The 21863-nt window shown below is 47.8% G+C and overlaps 1 protein-coding gene across 1 annotated transcript in view; it reads right to left on the bottom strand.

Moving 5' to 3' along the window:
* The window catches only part of LOC138473786 (spondin-2-like), a 100316-nt gene extending 78940 nt beyond the window's left edge, over positions 1–21376 (bottom strand). The window contains exon 1 of the mRNA XM_069612207.1: positions 20990–21376. Coding sequence (XP_069468308.1) covers positions 20990–21185 — 196 coding nt within the window. The 5' untranslated portion in view covers positions 21186–21376. The remainder of the gene's footprint in view (positions 1–20989) is intronic.
* Positions 21377–21863: the final 487 nt, after the last annotated feature.

Here is a 21863-nt window from a genome sequence, read left to right as displayed (position 1 = left end):
AACTAAATCACTACTAGTGACACCCAGTGTCAGCAGATCAAGCACAATGAGATTAAATGATTGGCCCAGGATCACACATTTCGTTAAAGTGGTGAACACAGTATTTGTACCCAGGCCGTTATTTAAGTACTTGACTACATATCTTCCCAGTGATAGGTCATCTTAATATCTTTTAAGGTTTGGGTTTCCAAAAACAAAATAATTAGGGCCTCATTACAACCCAGGCGTTAAGGGTTTAATGGCGCCGTCGGCGCCGTTAACCCTTAACGCCTGATTACCATTTTAACGCCTGCTTTTAGCAGGCGTTAAAATGCAAGGCGCTAACCCGCCTTGGTGCTAATTACGGCACCGTAATTTACGGTGCCGTAATTAGTGCCTTCCCCACTCCCATTATGCCCTATGGGGCGAAAATGGGAATGGGGAAGGGTAAATGGGGAATGGGGATTTACCGCCCCACTCACCTTGGAATGGGGCGGTAAATCCGCCATCCAACATGGTGTAAACAGAGTTTACACCATGGTGGTAAAGTAGGGAATTTACCGCCTGGGTTGTAATGAGGCCCTTAGTGTTTCTATCAATGCTTTGCAAACTACACAGATCACATTTGAAACCAACCTGACATTACATACATTGTTATAGAAACAGGTCAAGCAAAAAGACATGTTTAGCTTTATTTTCACCACCTTGAATGCACAATTGCAGTAGCAGCCTTCAAAGGAAATTGGACCTAAAAACAATATATTTTGGTTTTTAAAAAAAAGGTATTCACAGTGAAGGAGAATTCAATATAAGGTAATCTGCTTCAGCTATTATTTTACACAGCATACAGCGTTAAATGCCCCTCCCATTATTATCATCACCAATCACACCTTTTAAGGGGCAACAGTCCTAACCCAAGCACCCCTGTGTCTGGGTCATCAACCTCTAATCGTTTCACTGAAATGAGCTTCACCCAAAGCTGAAACTGGGGGTGCTGGTGGAGCAAACATTTTTATATAAGTGACTGCATTTGCATTGTTTATCTGTTCATTTATCTATTGCTGCTGTGACTGCATATAGGTGGGCAGCTAGGTCAAGCATCCACCCACCTCGCATCACAAATATGCTCCCCTTTTCCTGCTTTCCCTCCTGCTTCCATTTTCTCCCATACAGCAGTCTTTTTCCCTCCCCTTTTCTTCACTAGCAATTTCCTCTCTAATATTCCGCTCTTTCCTGCTCTTTTTGAACACTATGTCACACTCTGTTCTTGCTTCAGTCCCTTAATCCTCCTCTCGCCTTTTCTTTCTCCATTTCTACCAAAGGTTCTTTGTTTTAAGGATACTGTTCTCTTTCTCATTTTGCTGCTATTCACATACTCACTTTCCTTCCTTCACTCAATTTGTCCCTCCCTCGTTTGCCCACATCACACCATTTGCCTTTACATTGCTGCCCCTACACCACCCATTCCTCACTCATCTCGCTTCTCTCCCTTTCTCCTGCCCTCCCTCACTCTTTGTTTCTCCCTGACTCTTTAAACCTCTATTATTCCCCATTCTCCTTACACTCCTGAACCCCCTTCTCTCTATTTCCCTGCCCTTTAATCCTTTTCACCCTGCATTTCCCCTCACTCTTGTGCCCCAGTAAGTATTGCCCCATGCTCCTGCCCGCGTTCATTCTATGTACCCATTCACCCTTTTACTCTTGCCTGGATCCGTTCAATCACTTCATCTCCTGCCTTCCCTCAATCTCACCCTCACGCTTCTGCCCTCCTTCATTCTCCACTCTCCTGTCACATCAGTGTTTATGTTACCTGCTCCTTCGCTACTTTTCTCCCTCACTGTTATTCCCTCTCCATTTCCATTCACTGCCCTACAGCAGGGCCCTGTGGATCTGGAGGAGATATGGAGGTGGTGAGTTGGAGTTAAGGGGGTTTTCAAGTGCCACAAGCAGCACCCACAAAAAAGGTAATACCTGGTATGTTTTCAGATTAAAAGGTGAACTCCTTTAAATGTGTTGTGTTCAATGACATTTCCCGTAAGTGGGGTAAGAACACAGGGAATATGCACAAAATGGTTCTGTATGCTCTAAGAATTATCCTGTTATGTGGCCCCCTGTAATGTCACCTCCCATGGCCCATTGCCTTGAACACTATCATTTCTAACATTAGCTTCAGGCTTGATCTTTCAATATTACCACCATTGGCAGCAAACCCTGGAGAGGGGGCCCAGCTGTTTTCAGTTAGAGTCAGACCCCCAACACAGAAAACTAAAAAATACAACTTAAAAAGTAACATTTGTCTCTATTCTTCATCATTGTGCAACCCTGCCCACTCCATGCTCCACCTTCATGACCCGCCCACCTTGGGCCCTTTGTCATTTTTTTCCACTGGGATCTTTGCCTTAAATCTGCCACTGTTGGTGCCCTGTGGCTTTCTCTTCGGATGTCAATCACTCTGTACCCCTTTTCTTTCTCACAATGCCCATGTCCTGCTGCCACATGGGCAAAAGAAGAAAGCACATGGCATGTGACAGGCAACAAACAGGCATATGAAATGGCAAAATGTGCAGTGTTTTTTTCATAGCCCATGCCATGGTAGCCATTCCAGCAGTTTCTGACTCCGTATGGGTGCCACTAATCCAACACCAGAAGCCAAAACCAAAAACTATAAAGCTTCCAGAGTAGTTGGTGTGCTCACTTTAGTATTCTGCATGTTGAACAATAGGAATGTAGGTGTGTAGTGTTCTGTATATTGAAGGGTGTGAATGTAGAACACTGTAGCCCTGATTCACTGAGTGTTTACCAATGGGGTATTGCCATTATAAACCGCTTCTGTGAATTAGGACATGTATCTAGAATTGTATGAATGCGCACCTTCCATTAGAATGTGCATCTTTAGAAAGGGAGAGTAACAGAAAGAAAGCTGACTTTGAAGGAGCCAGTGGGGAGTGTGTGTGGCTCTTAATAAAAGAAGAACGAAACCTACCTGCTGTGTCTACATCCTTTCAATGGCAATGAGCTGGACAACGCTGGGGCCCCGCTGAGTACTGGCATTTTGAACCTTCATTTTTGCTCGATCCTAACTGCTGCATGGTCGTTTGCTGTGTGAACGAACCCTGGGAGGACTCTTGTTTTCTCATGGATCATGTTGTATTCTTTTGATTTCTTGGAGAAGGTGGAAAAGCTGCAACCCGTTTTGAGTGCAACTGAGGCACACCGTTGAGGAGTACCATAGAACTAGAGAAGGACTGGGTTTTTATTTTGGAGAGGTCTAGGACAGTGCCCAAAAAATACTTGCGTTGTCTAAAACAGAAGGGTCCTAGCTCCTCTCATCACAACTCCCTTAGGGATCCAAATTCAACTATTTGAAAACCTTACTACTTACCCTCTTTATTTGCAACAAATTACACTTACAACTATAATTGGAAAAATATATATATATTGGTATGCTTTATTACAAAATTTTATATTCTAAAACTCCATTTGATTTTCTTTCCTTAAAAACAGCATACCAACCACAATAATCCTGGTATATTTGAGCAGAAACAAACAATGACTGAATGCAGAGCTAGTAAAGAATAAGTGAAGACAAGAGAAGTCCTGAGATAGGACTCGAGAGTTCCGTGTGAACATGAAGAAACCACTGCCACCAAAAAAACAAAGGGGGGGGGACAACAAGAAAGCAGAAAAACAATTATTATTACAAATACTGCTCTTTGTGGTGGTTATTACACAACTAAAACGAAAACATCCAATTGCATGCTAAACAACACTTATAACATAAAAAATATATAAAAAAACATTAGCATCTTGGATTAGCCCACATTACGGATGTCTAATTTGGATCTCTTTAGTGAATGATAATTTCCTATTATTGGTTCTGGATCCAAAGCAGCTCTAAATGCCTTATTGTAACTGTGACATCTTTCTCACAGAAAAAAACCCGACATGTTTCATTCCCATTCTCCTTCAAGAGGGTTGTTAACGGGAAATTCTTCAGGGGTCATGTACTATAAACAACAATTGGCATTACAATTATTTGAAAACTTCCAAAAATTGACAATGTAACTTGGTGCAAGGGAGGGGGGGCAATTCTTTGAGGAAGACTCTTATCGCTGTGTGACGCCAACCTACACAAAAAAAAGGGAGAGAAAGACAGACAACCAGACAAATCAGTCGAATCTATTAATTCAAACCACTACATATAGTAGTTTGCCGGCCTTCTGGACTATAAATACCTTGAAGGGTTACCTCACAGCCAACTTGTAAGTAGTTGCAGGAGTAACATAAAAGTCTTTGTGTGTAGGAGTTTAATTCCCTGGAAAAAGTGGGAAGGCAAAGCCTCGTTAGTGGTGGAGCAGTAACAACAATATGTTATCTACTATAATTCAGGAGTTTATTAAGCACGGTGAAAACACTCTATGGATCACTAATAAAGTGACCATAAAAACCCCCTGAATCGAATTTTCTTTAAACAAATCATTTATTTATTATCATCATGTGCTATTATAGGTAGCGCTCTGTAAACCAAGTGTGCACTAGTGAGCCCCATTGACTTATACCATGTAAATGCTCTCAACTCCTGTTCTAATTACGTGTTCCGTTTGTCATATCTAGTGTATCTATCAAAATGACTATACTGTGCTGAAATAATTAAAATAATCTGGTCTTGTTGGAGATGGTAAACACAACTGACCTTAAACTAGGATTGTTTAGTCTCAGGTATCGGCGGCAATTAAGACACGTTGTTTCGCCATGACAGTCTTGAGAAATGATGAATTACGAAACCCCCCTCACCCACACAGCTGGCTTGTTAAGGTGTTCTCCTGTGCCTTTAGACGGATGTGGGGAAAGAAACAGAAAGGAGAGAGGGAGGAAAAGACAAAGTTCACTCCAACAGTAAGCGGGGAACCGCCTGTCGGCGGATGGCAACACTAAGGGGGTAATTCATAGAATACAGCGCACAAGTGGCGCACGCGGCTGGCGCACAGTGTGCGCGTGCGAATCCCTGCGCCAGCCGCGTGCGCCAAAACCCATTTCCGCGCACAGCGTATTCACGGATTCCAGCCACCAAAACCAGCCGTGGCGCACAGTGGCGCAGCGACCTTGCAGCAGCGCCAGTTACGCCCCCAAGAACGCCTACCGCGCAGGGAAAAGCCACAAAATCCCCAATCCAGCGCAAAGGGCTGCGCCAACCCTGTACCAGCACGGCAAGCGGGCTACGTGTATCACTGGGGTGCGCGGGAAGTACCTCACGCGATTGGCCCTGTGCGAGCAGGGTACGCGTATTACAGGGGTGCGCAGGAAGTTCCACACGCGATTGGCCTGTGCGCGTGTATTTCAGGGGTGCGCACGAAGTTTTACACGCGATTTCAGCAGGGTATGTGTATTTCAGGGGTGCGCGGGAAGTTCCACATGCGATTGGCCTGGGTGCGTGTATTTCAGGGGTGCGCGGGAAGTTCCACACGCGATTGGCCTGGGCGCGTGTATTTCAGGGGTGCGCGGGAAGTTCCACACGCGATTGGCCTGGGCGCGTGCATTTCAGGGGTGCGCGGGAAGTTCCACACGCGATTGGCCTGGGCGCGTGTATTTCAGGGGTGCGCGGGAAGTTCCACACGCGATTGGCCTGGGCGCGTGCATTTCAGGGGTGCGCGGGAAGTTCCACACGCGATTGGCCTGGGCGCGTGTATTTCAGGGGTGCGCGGGAAGTTCCACACGCGATTGGCCTGGGCGCGTGTATCTCAGGGGTGCGCGGGAAGTTCCACACGCGATTGGCCTGCGTGCGGGTATTAGGGGTGCGCGCGAAGTTTTACACGCGATTGGGCTGCGTGCGGGTATTACAGGGGTGCGCACGAAGTTTTACACGCGATTTCAGCAGGGTACGTGTATTTCAGGGGTGCCGGGGAGTCCTACATGTGATTTGCCAGTGTGGGTCCTCCCAGGTGTTCCCTGTACACCCTCCACGGCCCCTGCAGGCAGCCCACACCACAGGGGACTACCCTGCATCCCTGGTCATGTCCCGCAGGCAGCCCACCCAACATGGGCATGCCCCCCAGCAAAGGCACATGTTTCCTTGCACCAATGATCACCAACTCATGTCCCCTTGCACCCCCACCCCCAGCATTGCGGGGCACCTGCCAGCAGGCCCCCACCCATGTCTCCCACCACCCCCACCCCCCCAGTCACCAGGGGCAGCCTCCACCAGGCCCCCACCCATGTCTCCCACCACCCCCACCCCCAGCAGTGCAGGGGCACCCACCACCAGGCCCCCACCCATGTCTCCCACCACCCCCACCCCCCCAGTCACCAGGGGCAGCCTCCACCAGGCCCCCACCCATGTCTCCCACCACCCCCACCCCCCGGCACTGTGGGGCACCTGCCAGCAGGCCCCCACCCATGTCCAACTCATGTCTCCCACCACCCCCACCCCCCAGCACTGTGTGGCACCTGCCAGCAGGCCCCCACCCATGTCCAACTCATGTCCCCTTGCACCCCCACCCCCCAGCACTGTGGGGCACCTGCCAGCAGGCCCCCACCCATGTCCAACTCATGTTCCCCACCCCCCCCCACCCCCCAGCACTGTGGGGCACCTGCCAGCAGGCCCCCACTCATGTCCCACTCATGTCCCCTTGCACCCCCACCCCCCAGCACTGTGGGGCACCTGCCAGCAGGCCCCCACTCATGTCCCACTCATGTCCCCTTGCACCCCCACCCCCCAGCACTGTGGGGCACCTGCCAGCAGGCCCCGACTCATGTCCCCTTGCACCCCCACCCCCCAGCACTGTGGGGCACCTGCCAGCAGGCCCCCACTCATGTCCCACTCATGTCCCCTTGCACCCCCACCCCCCAGCACTGTGGGGCACCTGCCAGCAGGCCCCCACCCATGTCCAACTCATGTTTCCCACCCCCCCACCCCCCAGCACTGTGGGGCACCTGCCAGCAGGCCCCCAACCATGTCCCCCTGCCCCCAGGTCCTGACGATACACAATCATGGCAGTAATGGGCAGCATACCCAGCACAAACACCCAGCCAAGGATTGCATCCACCCACATAGCAAATGCAATTACATGATACAACCCCAATGGCAAGTATGTAAATGAACACATGTCCATCACACACACATACACAATGGGTGCAAGTGAATGTCAAAACCCATATCATGACATGCATGAAACCAATGAGAAAATACCACAAAAGAAAGTTATAAAAACATGTATTCTCGAAGAAAATGAAGTAAACTAATCAAACATACAACAATGGGGATTACAAAATAAATAGGCCATGTCCGATAAGTAATGTGAAAATCAAAAAAACAAAGGAATCCAAAAACTAATGTTGTCCAAAGCAAAATCATGGTGAAAAAAAATAAGGAAAAACCATTGCCTCATGGTGAACACAAATATAAATCAAAAAAATGTATTTTAAAAAATCCAACTATACACAAGAATATTCCAGGGTCCATGAGCCCAACACCATAAATGAAACCTACTACTACCTAATAAAAAAAATATATACAGAAAAGTGGCCATTGTCCGAGCGGTCCAAAAAAATCTCAAAAAATAAAGGAAACCTAACATTAACTAACTAAAGAACTATATACAATGGCAGCGGGCAAGTCCTGCGGCTCACTCTGTGATGTTGCCGGCCAGGGCATCATCGAACTCCATGTCGATGTCCTGGAGGCAGGACTCTGTCCTGGCCCCGAGGTCTCGCAGGGATAACCCCATGTTCACCTCAAACTCCCTGCGAGCTTCCTCGAGGCACTCAGCCCGCCTCAACGCCCGACGCATGGAGAACTCCGCCCTGACCATGGTGAGCCTGCCCGATGATGCCGTCACATCCTCCATCTGCTGGGGTCCAGTTGCTGTGTTGTCCACCCCTGCTGGACCTCTGACTCCCGACTGTGGCAGGGATGGGATCACCACCGAGCTGGCTGCATTGGTCAGGGCAGGTCCACAGGGGGCCCTGGTGGCATCTGGGCCGGAAGACGGCAAGGAGAACGACTGGCGTATAGTCTCCACAGAGGAGGAGAGGGCCGCCAGATTGGCCAACCCATGCAGGAAACCCCCGAACATGGGCGATCCCAATTGGGCCACGTCGGCACGGTGCTCTTCGTGATGACGTGCGTGCTCCTCCTGGAAAGCACGCACGGCATCACGAATCACAGCCATGCGCATCGCGACCCCAATCAGGACCTTCTCCACACGGCCAGGGGTCCCCTTGTCCGCAGGTGGAGGGGAGTCAGATGACATGGACATCCCCTCTACCTGCGAACGTGCCTGGGACGGGGCATCCCTGCTGGTGCAAGGTGGTGCACCCACAGGTTCAGGGACAGCGACATGCACAGGCCCCTCCACGGTGACCTGTGCTGTCTCCTGCCCCTGCCCCTGGACTGCACCACTTGCACCAGCAGGGATGCCCCCACCAGGCCCCATGTGCGCCTCAGTGGCGGCCTCCTCCTCCTCTGTGGAAACCACCAACCTGGATGGCTCCTCGCCGTCTACCGCCGTAGCAGGCCCCTGTGGGGGCTCACCCACCCCTTCCGCTGCAGCCGTGGGGGCATCCCCGCCGCCTTGCTCCACAACGCCGTCTCCGCCCTCTCCTTCACTAGCCGCTGCGTAGAGGGAGACATAGAACTCAAGCATCAGGGTACTGTACAATGGTCCCCTAGACAGGAAGCAATAGCAGATGAGTGCCACTGTCAAAGTACACTTCCATCATGTCACACCACAACACATGTGTCAGTCCAGGCAAAACACACACAGTGACAGTCATGGTGCGTGCCATGGACATTTCAATGCATGTCCAATGGACTCTCGAATCATACAATGTAATGGGACTCACATGCATCATGGGTCATGCCTATCACATGCACACACTTCACCTCAGTCACATCCATCTGGCCCCGTACACCCCAATCACAGTGCATACAAGGATGACTAGGCTGCATCAGTGAATCTGTACATTGTCACAGACATGTGTCATGCATACATGGCACTCACAAGTCACAGACACGCAGGTCAGGCACACAGACATGGATACCACATATGTATCTGGCATCAGCACCCATCCCTCAGCCCCCACCCATGTCCAGGAACAGAGTCTGCCATGCTCTCATGTGTGCAATCTGCGCAGGGCTCCCCATGTCGCATTCAAACACATGCAACAACCGTGCGGTTCACACATTACAGGTCGCACATGCATTCCCATGATGTCCCTGCACACATACATGCGTACATGGCCTATGTCACACATGCAGGCAAGTATCAGACAACCAGCACACTGCAACATGCCCTGTCTCACACAGCAATGCTTGGCCACTTACCGCTCAACTCCAGACGGGTCTCCCTCTCAAGGACCTGGGCGTGGAGCGCTGGGTGTGCGCGTTCCAGGACCCTCAACTGGATGGAACTCATGCGGCCCCGGCCCCCCTCCACGAGGCGCCGGGCCTTCATGAGGGTCCTGGACCTCAAGTCCTCCCAGCGCTTCTTGACCTTCTGGATGGTGCGGGTTGCCACCCCCTCCGCGTTGATGGCAACCACACAGTCGGCCCAGATCCTATCCCGTCCTTCCCTGTTGGCGCGGGACGATCCGAAGAGGGCATCATACTGCCCCAGGACTTGCTCCACCAGGACACCAACTTCGGTGGCAGTGAAGCTGGTGCCCCTCTGCCCCTCTGGCCGGGGGTTGCCACTGGGGTCAGATGTGGATGTGCCCGACATGGCAACCCCAGGGGCAGGAGTGGGTGGGCAACTGGGTCCTGGGGCTGGGCTGTGGAGCGATGTTATTCGAGTCGGGAGTCTTCTGTACCAGCAGGGGTGGACACCGCAACTGGACCCCTGCAGATGGCTGATGTGCAGGCACCAAATGGCAGGGCACGGTGGCAGCAGGCAGGCAGGCAGGCAGCAGCAGATGGCACGTGGGAGGCTGCTCGGGGCACTGGGGGGCAGTAATTCGGCCTTCTGGGCAGGAGCGTGGTCTTCCGTGTGTTTTCGCGTGGCCAGCTTGATACGGAGTGATTTGGCACGTGAAAATCCTGCACGTCAGCGTGAAAATCGAGGAAAGGCCCTTAGCGCGTAAGCGCGTCAGCACGCGTACGCGATTTCATTGGACCAAAGGCCCTTACAGCATAAGCGCGTCTGTGACGTTTTGCGCACGGGCGTTGCCCTGGCAGGGCTTGGAGATCCCGCGTACCTTTATGTTCTGTACGTGCTTTTCGTGCGGTGCGTGTGTTTTCCATCCGTTGGGGTTCACACGCTATTACTTCACAGCGGGTGTTGGCTACGCGTTCTACTACACGCAAGGCAGACAATGAGTGGTACCCCGCTCCCCCAGGCCCGATCGCGTGAGAAACTTCACGCGAACCCCTGAAATGCACGTAGCCCGCTCCCCCAGGCCCGATCGCGTGAGAAAGTTCACGCGAACCCCTGAAATGCACGTAGCCCGCTCCCCCAGGCCCGATCGCGTGAGAAAGTTCACGCGAACCCCTGGAATGCACGTAGCCCGCTCCCCCAGGCCCGATCGCGTGAGAAACTTCACGCGAACCCCTGAAATGGATGTAGCCCGCTCCCCCAGGCCCGATCGCGTGAGAAAGTTCACGCGAACCCCTGAAATGCACGTAGCCCGCTCCCCCAGGCCCGATCGCGTGAGAAAGTTCACGCGAACCCCTGGAATGCACGTAGCCCGCTCCCCCAGGCCCGATCGCGTGAGAAAGTTCACGCGAACCCCTGAAATGCACGTAGCCCGCTGCCCCAGGCCCGATCGCGTGAGAAACTTCACGCGAACCCCTGAAATGCACGTAGCCCGCTCCCCCAGGCCCGATCGCGTGAGAAAGTTCACGCGAACCTTTGAAATGCACGTAGCACGCTCCCCCAGGCCCGATCGCGTGAGAAAGTTCACACGAACCCCTGGAATACACGTAGCCCGCTCCCCCAGGCAGATCGCGTGAGAAAGTTCACGCGAACCCCTGAAATACACGTAGCCCGCTCCCCCAGGCCCGATCGCGTGAGAAACTTCACGCGAACCCCTGAAATGCACGTAGCCCGCTCCCCCAGGCCCGATCGCGTGAGAAACTTCACGCGAACCCCTGAAATGCACGTAGCACGCTCCCCCAGGCCCGATCGCGTGAGAAACTTCACGCGAACCCCTGGAATACACGTAGCCCGCTCCCCCAGGCCCGATCGCGTGAGAAACTTCACGCGAACCCCTGAAATGCACGTAGCCCGCTCCCCCAGGCCCGATCGCGTGAGAAAGTTCACGCGAACCCCTGATCCCTGAAATGCACGTAGCACGCTCCCTCAGGCCCGATCGCGTGAGAAACTTCACGCGAACGCCTGGAATACACGTAGCCTGCTCCCCCAGGCCCGATCGCGTGAGAAAGTTCACGCGAACCCCTGAAATACACGTAGCCCGCTCCCCCAGGCCCGATCGCATGAGAAACTTCACGCGAACCCCTGAAATACACGTAGCCCGCTCAATCACGTGTGTAACTTCCCGCGCAACCCCGAAATACACGTGCCCCGCTCGCACAGGCACTATTGATGTATGTTGCCACTTTTGTAATGCGCAGGGACGCTACCGCCTGCCTTCGTGTGGCGGACGTGTTTGGGCTTGTGCGTGTCTTTCGCTGTGCGTGGCTTTGCCCTATTCGATTCCATGAATACGTGTGGTTCGGATGCGTGTGGGCGTTCCGTCTGCTTCCCTGCAGTACATCCCCAGTTACGCCCTTGTTTTCGCGAGTTGTTCCCCATTCCGCGCGTTACGCCCCGTGTTCCGCCCACTTTCTAGTGTATGCGCAGAGGTTGTGCGCTTTCACTGTGCGCGTCGCGCACGTCTTTCGGGATGTTGCAGTGACGTGTGCGCCATGCACGGGTTTAGCGCACATCCCGAGGAAGACACGCGCAGGGACTTCCATGAATCGCACGCGTGCGCGTGCGCCTCTTTTTTTCCGCTTGCGCCTGCTTGCGTCTGCTTGCGCCTGCTTGCGCGTAGATTTTCGGCGCACGTTTGTTCCATGAATCGGCCCCTTAAAGTAAACAACAGTAACGAACAGCAAACACCCACTCGTTGCGGTGCATTCTGAACTTACCTTAAAAAGCTTGAACACTGCATAGGCTCTAGCTACGTAGTCCTGTGTACAGTGTCCCTTTGTGCCGGTAACTGGTCACCATTAGGCATTACAACGCTACTGAGTTGAAAGGTAGCCAAATACTGCAAAAGCACAGAAATCAAAAACGGTCCGGGCAAAGAAATAAAAGACGGCAAAGGCAGCGGTGTCTACAAGAAAATGAAGGGGGCCATCTTGTAAAGGAAAATGGGTCTAACTTGTAGTGCCTGTCGCACTGTGGGTCAAAGTGAAAACCCCACTACTATGTTACACCAGAACTACATAGTTGTTGAGCAATACGATTCAGACCTCAACAGTCCGTATATAATTGTTCCTTACACAGGCTAAATGAACTACATGATTGTTAAGCAACATGGCTCATGCTTCAAAAGTTTGTATAATATTATGTATTGAACTCGCCTGCCACAGTCTAGGTTGGATAGTGCTCGTGACTGACTAATGTTTTTGGCATATCGCTCTACACTGCTGGAACTTGTTGATTCTAGGGGGAACATCTGTCTTGTAGTGTGGATAGGAGTGGATGACTTCTGCATAAATGCAGAGTTAAGCCCTATGGCTACACAATTATCACTCACAAACTAGTCCATTCAATCTGTTTGTTCAGCCCTCTCTCGACTGAATTGCAGAGGAAAATGAATCGTTGTTCCTTCTCAAACAGTCTCTTCTTGTTTGATGCTGTGATATCTCCCTTTCCTACTTGTAACAGGACGCTCCATGTTAAGGATTCTGGTGTATGGTCCATAGCCAAAAAGTGACCGACGCGGGGGGCTGCAATATTCTTATTCCTGACACAGCTTTTATGTTCTGTAATTCTTATTTTTATTTTCCTTTCCGTCATGCCAATATATATTTTGTGGCAGGGGCACCAGATCGCATACACGAACATCTGTGAATTCCAATTAGTAAACTGTCTTTGCTGCCATGGCTGCTTTAGACCTAGATCAACTTGCTTTGTGCGCTTGGTGTTAGGGCAACAACTGCAATGTCCACAGGGCGCATGTCCGATAGGTTTTGGCATACCCCAAGACTCAGTTAGAGTCATCTGCGGCAGGTGTATTGATATGTCATTTCTAGTGACCATGTCTTTAATATTTTGGCCTCTTTTGAATGCACATAATGGTCTGGGAATAGGGCATTCTCCTGAATCAAGAATGTGCCAATTACGTTTGATGATAGCATTCACTTTATTAGAAAGTGTATTAAAAGTACTCACAAAAACTATTTGGTCATTGTCTTTAGATTTAGCCCGATATTCAAGAAGAGCTTCTCTGTTGTTATTCTTTGCTCGTTTGTGAGCTCTCTTTATGATTTTCTGGGGATAGCCTCTTGACAATAACTTGGAACTTAAATTGGCTGCTTCTACTTCAAAAGTAGTTGTGCTCGAACTGTTTCTCTTGAGACAGAGAAATTGGCCCACTGGTAAATTATTTCTGATATGGCTAGGGTGACAGCTGTTGAACTGTAACAATGAATTGCGGTCCGTAGGTTTATGGTACGGTTTAGCTTTAAGTGTGTTATTAGTATTGTCAACCCATATTGTGAGGTCAAGAAAATTAATTTCAACAGTGCTTGTGGTAGCTATAAACTTGAGGAATAGGTTTTGTTCGTTAAGCCATACTTGAAATTCTTCGAAAGAGGCTATGTCACCATCCCAAATCATAAGGATGTCATCTATAAAGCGCCTCCAAATCTGTAGATGACTTAAAAATGGATTTGTGGGGTTATAGATGACACTCTTTTCAAAGTATTCTACGAACAGGTTGGCTGCAGATGGAGCTACGGATGACCCCATGGCCGTGCCATGAACTTGTTGGTAAAGTTGCTGGTTGAAACTAAAATAGTTTTCTTTGAGGGACATAGTCGCACACCAAAATATAAAACTATTGGGACAATCACCCTCCGTTCTCTTAGTCAGAAGTACCTCGTCTAGAACTTCTGAAGTGATATCCTGAGGGATGCAAGTATACAAAGATACTATATCAAGACTGACTAAGATTTGTCGTTTGTTGTCGAATGGATAGTCTTCGATTAGAGTAATGACCTCAGTGGTGTCCTGTAGGTAGGAGTACATCTCTAAAACAAACGGTTTTAAATACTTGTCCGCGAATTTTGAGAGTGGTTCCAGAAGTGATCCTGACCCAGACACAATTGGGCGGCCTGAAGGGTTTGTTAATGATTTATGGATCTTTGGCAAGATATAGAATTTAGGTATTGATGGTTTAGACAACACCGTTGAGGAGTGCCATGACTGGTGTCAGAAGAAGACCCAGCCTTGCTGCTGAGGCATACTCTTGAGGAGTGCTGCAACGTAGATGTGGATTGTCCTCTCCAGAAGTCCACATACGGCTATCAGAATGTTTTACAGTGGTTTGATTCCTCTCAATTTCTAATTGGAGCCTTTTTTTCAGTTGGAGGCTTTTCTGAGCTCTGGAGCGATTTTCAGGTAGAGCAGTAGTCGCCACGGCAACCGCAAAAGTCTCTGTAGGTTGCAACAAAGGTTGGCCTGTGCACGCTCCAGTGCTTCTTTCGAACCTACTGTGTTGTTTCCATGACAACTGCAAGAGCCGCCGCAGTCTGCTTCTCCGAATACACGTAGACGCATAATGATCGGCTGGTCCTAATGCGTGTAGTTGCTCAAGAGAGGAAGCACCTTATGCCGTAAGGTAAGATAGTGGCCATTTTGTTACCGTGGCTACAGTCATAAACATTGCTCTGACACTGAAACAGAGCAGCGAAATGAGCAGAAGTGGGCTTTACGCCCATTTTGAAACTGTGACAATTTGCTGGAGGGGGTGTTCAGTGGTTTCAATGAAGAACGCACTCCTGTATCGGCATATGGATTTTGGAACAGTGTCATTTCCACTCTGCTCTACATGGAAACTTTGTGAAGGTCTCCAGCATGGCAACCAGCACTGCAACCTCTTAGCTCAGTGATATATGCTTACTTGTGATTGTTATATGGTTACTCTAGCAACTCTCTGGCACAAGGGAGTTATGATTTATATATCACAGTGTGACATTTTAGACTGTTGTTCTTGATGTGCACTAGATAACACTGGTATCACATGGTGCAAGTGATACCCCCTACTAATTACTTTTTGGAAAGCCAAGATGAACCCTATAGTCATTGGAAGAGTTGGAAAAAGAGGTTTGAACAGTATGTTCTGGCTGCACACAGGTTGAATTTTGCCAGTGAGAGAAAACATGTTTGCCATTACACTGTTTAGGAAATTATGGTCAGAAACTATTTGAAAAACTACCACCATGGTCTGAAAAAGAGTTGGCTGGTTTGTCTGAGTATGACAAATGTATGATGATGTTGGACAGACATTATGAGAAGTCGATAAGTATAGTGTTAGAGAGATATAATTATGGTAAAAGGAAGCAACTGCTGAATGAGTCTGTGGATTGGTACATTATCGCTATGAGAGGTTTAGCAAGTACTTGTGAATTTGGAAATACACTTAGAGAAAGGCTTTGTGATCAATTCATGGCAGAGTGCACTGACAGCAAGATTGGAGAGGTATTATGGTCTAAAAGCAACCCTTCTCTTGAGGAAGTGCTTAGAGATGTGAAAGAGGTAAAACACACCCACAAGTGTGTCAAAGAATTAGAACGAATGACAGATTCCTAGAGACAGAAGAGTGAGGAAGCACAAGTTGGGACGTATTAGCCATACAAAGTAAAAGGTTAGATAAGAGAAGGCTAATCATCAAAAGAAAGGCACCAGGTTTAAGGAGATGAGGGATGATAGCCTGTATCATTTTGCTAATAATGACAAATGTCTGGGAGTCAAAGCCATATGTAAAAAATGCATTAAGAAGGGCCATTTCACCAATTGCTGTAGGAAAAAGTAAGAGAATTTGGAATGTGGACATGAGTTGTGTGATGAGCTTGAAGAATGTATGTGTACAGTAGAGGAGGAATTTATTTACAGCAGTGCTGATGAGGATGCTGATATAGAGAAACCGATGTCAACCATTAGGATACATGGCATAGACTTTGAAATGGTCATAGATTCTGCTGCAAAGTACACTTTAATGACAAAGAAAATATTCAAAACTAAGTTACATAAGAAATATGAGCTGGGTGTATAGACAATAATGGACAGACAATAATGTCTGTCCATCAGACCAGTAGAATATGGTGGGAAATGCATTGATCTACTGGGCTGGATCTGGACTACAATGCAGTTTAAAGATAGGACTGCCAAAGGAAGAGTCTATTTTTTTTAGATAAAGGGAGTCTTCCCCTAGTGAGCTGGTCTCCTCAAAAGAGGTTGAAAATAAAAGTAGACCCCCATGCTGAAGAAGCAGTGTATGCTGTGCATGGTGTGAATAGAGATGTATCTTCTGCTGTGGAGATTCATGAGATTTTTATGGAAAAACTAGGTTGTTATGGAGGTTGCATACACAAGATAAGGATGAAATCTAATTGTGTTCCTGTAGTCCAGAAAACGAGTGCTGTTCTTATACATATCAGGTTTGCTGTAAAGAAAGAACTTTAAGAAATGGAGAAGAATGGTCTGATTGTAACGACCGACTCCTCTCAATGGGTTTCTCCTCTTGTAATTGTAGACAACCCTAATGGGAAATTGAGGCTCTACTGATTTGTGGCCAGTGAGTCGTTCTGTGATAACTGATAGACATCCATTGCCTAATATTGCGGTAATGTTGAGCACCATAAAGGGTGCCAATATTATGAGTACATTAGATTTAAGGTCTGCACACCATCAAATAGTACTACATCCAGACTCCAGGAATATCCCAGCGTTTATTATGCCTGAAGGATTATTCCAATGTAAACACATGCCATTCGGCCTAGTGTCTGCTGCAACAGTCTTCCAGCTGGTTATGTATCAATTATTCCATGATGTTACAGCAGTATTATGATTTCAAGAGGATATTTTAATATACGCTGAAACTGTTGAAGAACATAATAGGAGATTGAAGAACGTTCTAGACACTTTTCTAGAATATGGTTTTAACAATTAGCAAAGAAAAGTGTAAACTTCATAGAACCGTAATCCAGTATGTAGGACATGAATTTTCTGAGAGAGGTATCAGACCAAAAGTATAACTTGTTAATACAATTCTGAACTTTTCCAGCCCGTGTGATAAAGCACATGTTGTTTCATTTATAGGAATAGCCGAGTACTATTCCAAATGTATCCCAGGTTTATCCACAAAGTCTGTGAACTTGAGGAAGCTTGTAAAGAAGAGTGTTAAATTCCTGTGGGATAGCACGTGCGAAGCAGAGTTTGAGGACATCAAATCTACCCTAAACAAAGTCCCAAAATTAAATAGTTATGATTCAAGTAGGATACTTATAGTAACCACTGATGACAGTAAGCATAGGTTGGATGCTGTGTTATCCTAAATGAGTGAAGGGATGGAATACACCATGTTTGCCTCCGGACTATTAAAGGAAGCAGAAAAGAATTATTCAACTATTACGAAAGAATTATTAGCGGTAAAATGGACAAAAGACCAATTCCATCCATATTTGTGGGGCGTGAAGTTTATCATTTGCTCAGTTCACAAACCCTTAAAGGAGATTTTAACTACCAAAGGTTTAGATAAAGGTTCCTCCAGGATTAGAAAGTGGGTTGCCAGTCTTCAGGATTGAGTATGGGATGTTGAATATGTGCCAGGAGTAAAACATAAGCGAGCAGATTGTTTATGTAGATTTACAATTGTGATTGAAGAACTAAAGTTGAGTGATGATGACATGGATGATCAAGTATTGGAAATGGAGATGAATCAAGAGGTAGAGTGGCAGGAGGCAATGTCGAAAGATGATGTATTGAGAGACTGACACCAAATAACGCATTGAGTGTGGGATGAAAAGTCATCAAATAGGAAAATGATCTATTCCTGATGCAGTAAGGTTGATTTTCAATGAGTTACATTGTAAAGGCTGTATGTGGATGAGGAGAGACAAGTTGCTCCCTCCTGAATGTGTGAGAGGAAATATTTTGGCCAGGGCCCATGAGTGTCATCAAGGTATGTCAAAAACAAAACAATTATTAAGGCAAGATTTCTGATGGCGAGGCATGGACTTGCAAATGGAGAGATTGGTCAGGGAGTATCATGTTTGTGTAGAATCTGGAAAAAGTTACGCTACAAGAATAGAACCAATGACACTTATGTCTATTCCCGAGATTCCCTCAGAACGTGTAGGGTTAGGCATCATAGGACATTTTAAATATTGTATTGTTTTGGTTGATATGTTATCCCATTGGGTTGAAACTTCATGGGTACATAACATATATACAAGATATATAATCAAGTTCTTGGATGAAGTTTTCAGTAGAGATGTTTATCTGTCAATCACTATTGCTGATAATGGAGTGCAATTGGTTTCGGAGGAAATGGAAAGGTTTCTAAAAGGCAATGGGATAAAGCACAGAACAAGTTCCATTTATCATCACGAGACAAACAGGATAGTAGAAAGATTTAATAGATTTATCAAAGACAGTATTAGAGGTGCTATTGCTGAAGACAAACATTGGGAAAAAAGCTGCAGATGAAGTCTTGGTGGCATATAGATCTACTCCTCATTCCACAATTGGTATTTCACTGTTTGAGATGCTCAGGGAAGGAAGCCCAACATCAGAATATGCCCTTCCCCCACCTGGTTTGGTAGAGCAGGTGTTAGAAAAATTGATTTGATATCAGAAAGGCCACAAGGGGGAGGATGTTTGAAGTAGGAGATTTGGTGCATTTCAGACTTCCTCAAGGGAGGAAGGAAGGAGTATTGAATTGGTCGGAACCAGTTAAAGAGGACAAAAGATTACATGGATCAGTACAAACCTCAGATGGCAAAGTATGGAACAACAATAGGGTCTGCAACAGTCAAACCAAGTGCCATAATGAAGGAAGGTGAGGTCAAGCAATGGACCAGGTCATAAAGATGACTGTGGTTGTGCAAAGAGACAGTGGGCCTCATTACAAGTTTGAAGGTAGCCATGCCCTACATAAGGGCATGGCTACCTCCAAACTTGGGTCCAGGTCCTGCAAAAGGGGATTTACCGGGCCATTCCGACCTTGGTGGGCCCAGTAAATCCCTTTCGCGGGACCCAGACCTGGTACATCCCCATTCCCATTTGAGCCCCCATAGGGCTAAATGGGAATGGGGAGGATGCTAACAACGGGCCCGTTGGAGTTCGGCGGACCCGGTAATTGCCCATTCGCGTGTGCCGGTAAAATCACAGGTTTGGCGGCAGCCGTGCCTTTGTTATAGGCACTGCTACCGCCAAACCTGTAATGAGGCCATTGTGTATAGGCGCTATATAAATAAACTATCATATCATGCACAACTCCAGTTACGTGGAAGTATGTACATGGTGAGAATACAGGTAGACAGGACTAAGACAGATGGTGACAGAAAAAGGGATGAGCCACCGGCCATCCTCTCACATCCAGCTCAGGCCCCCAAATAACATTCATGGAACACTCACACACAACACTCACTCAACATTCTCCTGAGCTGTCTATCATACATACATTTTACCAGCATGCATTCCTGGCCAGTGACACAGAACAAGACTAATACACATTACAACATCTCCCTTCCTATAAACAGTCATACATCACAACATCTCCCTTTCATACAGAAGGTCACACACACCAGACTCAATCAAGCACCTCAGACACACACACACAGCATTCCACCGCCACAACCAACAGCCTTCCATCCAGAGCTTCCACCCCGAATAAAAAGTCTGCCCCACCCTAGCACAAACACCCAATGGGGAACAGGCAAAGACAAACTATACACCAAGAGGTGGGGAAAACAGGATGAGATCACGGATTGCCACACACCGGAGCCGGGTGCAACCTGTCTCATCGATGCAGAGCCTAGGCGGGACATACTGACCACCAGAGTCCAACAAACTAACACTCAGGGAAGGTGATGCTGCCCATAACAGGATCAACAAGCACAGAAGAGGCACATAATCCACCAACTTCCACCCTCAAATTCCAGACACAAAACAATTGTAGTCTGCTCCCAAACATTGCCCACATCAGACAGACCCAACAAGAGTACAAACCACTAAGGTACTCGCCTAACACTCAATCATCACCTCATAACATCTGTGCACTGCAACCATCACCAAGCATCACCAAAACCACACACTGGCACAACAACCTATCTATCCATGCACTTACAACACTCAAACATACACAAGCGGAATAAGTAAAACGAGGCAGCAAGAAAACACATGCAAGCATACCTCTCACACAGGCAGTGTCATGTCACACTTAACATGACAACTCGGTTCTGAACGGAATTCAAACATCCTCCACCCATGATATGATATGATATGATATGGCATTTATAACACGCATATACACAAGAGATTCAAGGCGCGACGAGGCAAGGGAGGGGAAACAGAGGGAAGACAGAGACAACGATCCTACTAGGCCAGGTGACATTGAGATTGTGCAAGGGCAGGGGAAGAGGAAAAGTGCGGGGGGAAGTGGGAGGGGGACAGTGCAGTACATGCCATATACACCTAAGTGCAGTCCCTCTTGCATGCATGCACACATAAGCCACAAGCATACATGACACACGCACCACCACACATGCAACACACTCATCTCTCAGCAACATATAACAAATACATTTAACAAATAAAGAGAGCCCTATACACAATCTTAACATGGGGTTTTGTTGTTTTTTCCACTAAATATTCTTTTAGGTTCGAAGGGATATGAATGTGGCGTTCAGGTATTGCTGTCATTCTTGACACCGCATCCAGATAGGACAGCATATAATGTCTGAACTTTTGACACACATCAATAATACATATAACACTTCGACCACTGGTGCTGACATATAAATAAACTGCTGACGTCGAAAAGGAGGGCGGTGACTCACCAAACAGACTGGACCATTGTGCAGGCGGCCTGTGGGTGGGGTAGTGTTTGGGGAAGGAGTTGGGTGTCCATTCTGCTGAGAACGAGAGCGAGTATGTGGCCGGTCCGTTCACACCACAAGAAAGGGCATCCCTTGGAACGAGGCACAACTGCAAGAGTCCCAGGAACAAGCTCGGAGGCAACCACGCGGAAGTCATTGAGATGACCAGCGGAAGCGAAAAGGCCGCAATCTGGGGCAATCGAATCAATCGGCCTTTCGTTTTGGGTCTCCTTGCTTCGCTTCTTCTCGATGTCCTGCTCTAGGGTTTCATTCCATTTGCCTCTTTGCATTCGCTTGCATTGCCGCTTTTTCTGAGCTCAGTTCTAAGACCTCTCGCTCGTCTGGACTTTTTTTTCCTGGTTCCACGGCACACGACGGGCTAATAGTTACACGTTCCAAACTTGCCGCTCTGAGTTAACAATTGACAAAAATCGATGCCCCTCTCAGTGGAGTCAGCTTAGCACTTCCTGGAAAATCAGGGCGTTCTGGTAAGCATCAAAGGTCACAATAGACCAACTCAAAATACACCTGTAAATGAAGATGTCAGGAGATGCGTTTTATAATTCAACATGTGCCAGAATTTCATGAATGTAATTATTATACCCCGGAAATTATATCTGAAATAAAGAAGTCCTCCTCTGGCTCTGCGTTTGAAATATACATATTTCCCTCCACTGGAAACATTTTTAAAAAAGTTTATTTTTATGGCATATTTTAATGTGGCTTTCCTCTTTCTACAAAAAAGCGAAACAAGCTACACAATGGCAGCAACATCACAAGGGGTATCATAAACATTGGCATGGCCAACAGATCCGACTTCTGTTCAGACACGATT

Source organism: Ambystoma mexicanum, chromosome 8 (genome assembly GCF_040938575.1).
Source record: "Ambystoma mexicanum isolate Mex_15411 chromosome 8, UKY_AmexF1_1, whole genome shotgun sequence".
Taxonomy (NCBI): Eukaryota; Metazoa; Chordata; class Amphibia; order Caudata; family Ambystomatidae; genus Ambystoma; species Ambystoma mexicanum.
Note: the sequence above shows the minus strand (reverse complement) of the source record. Positions and strands in the feature narration are given on the sequence as shown.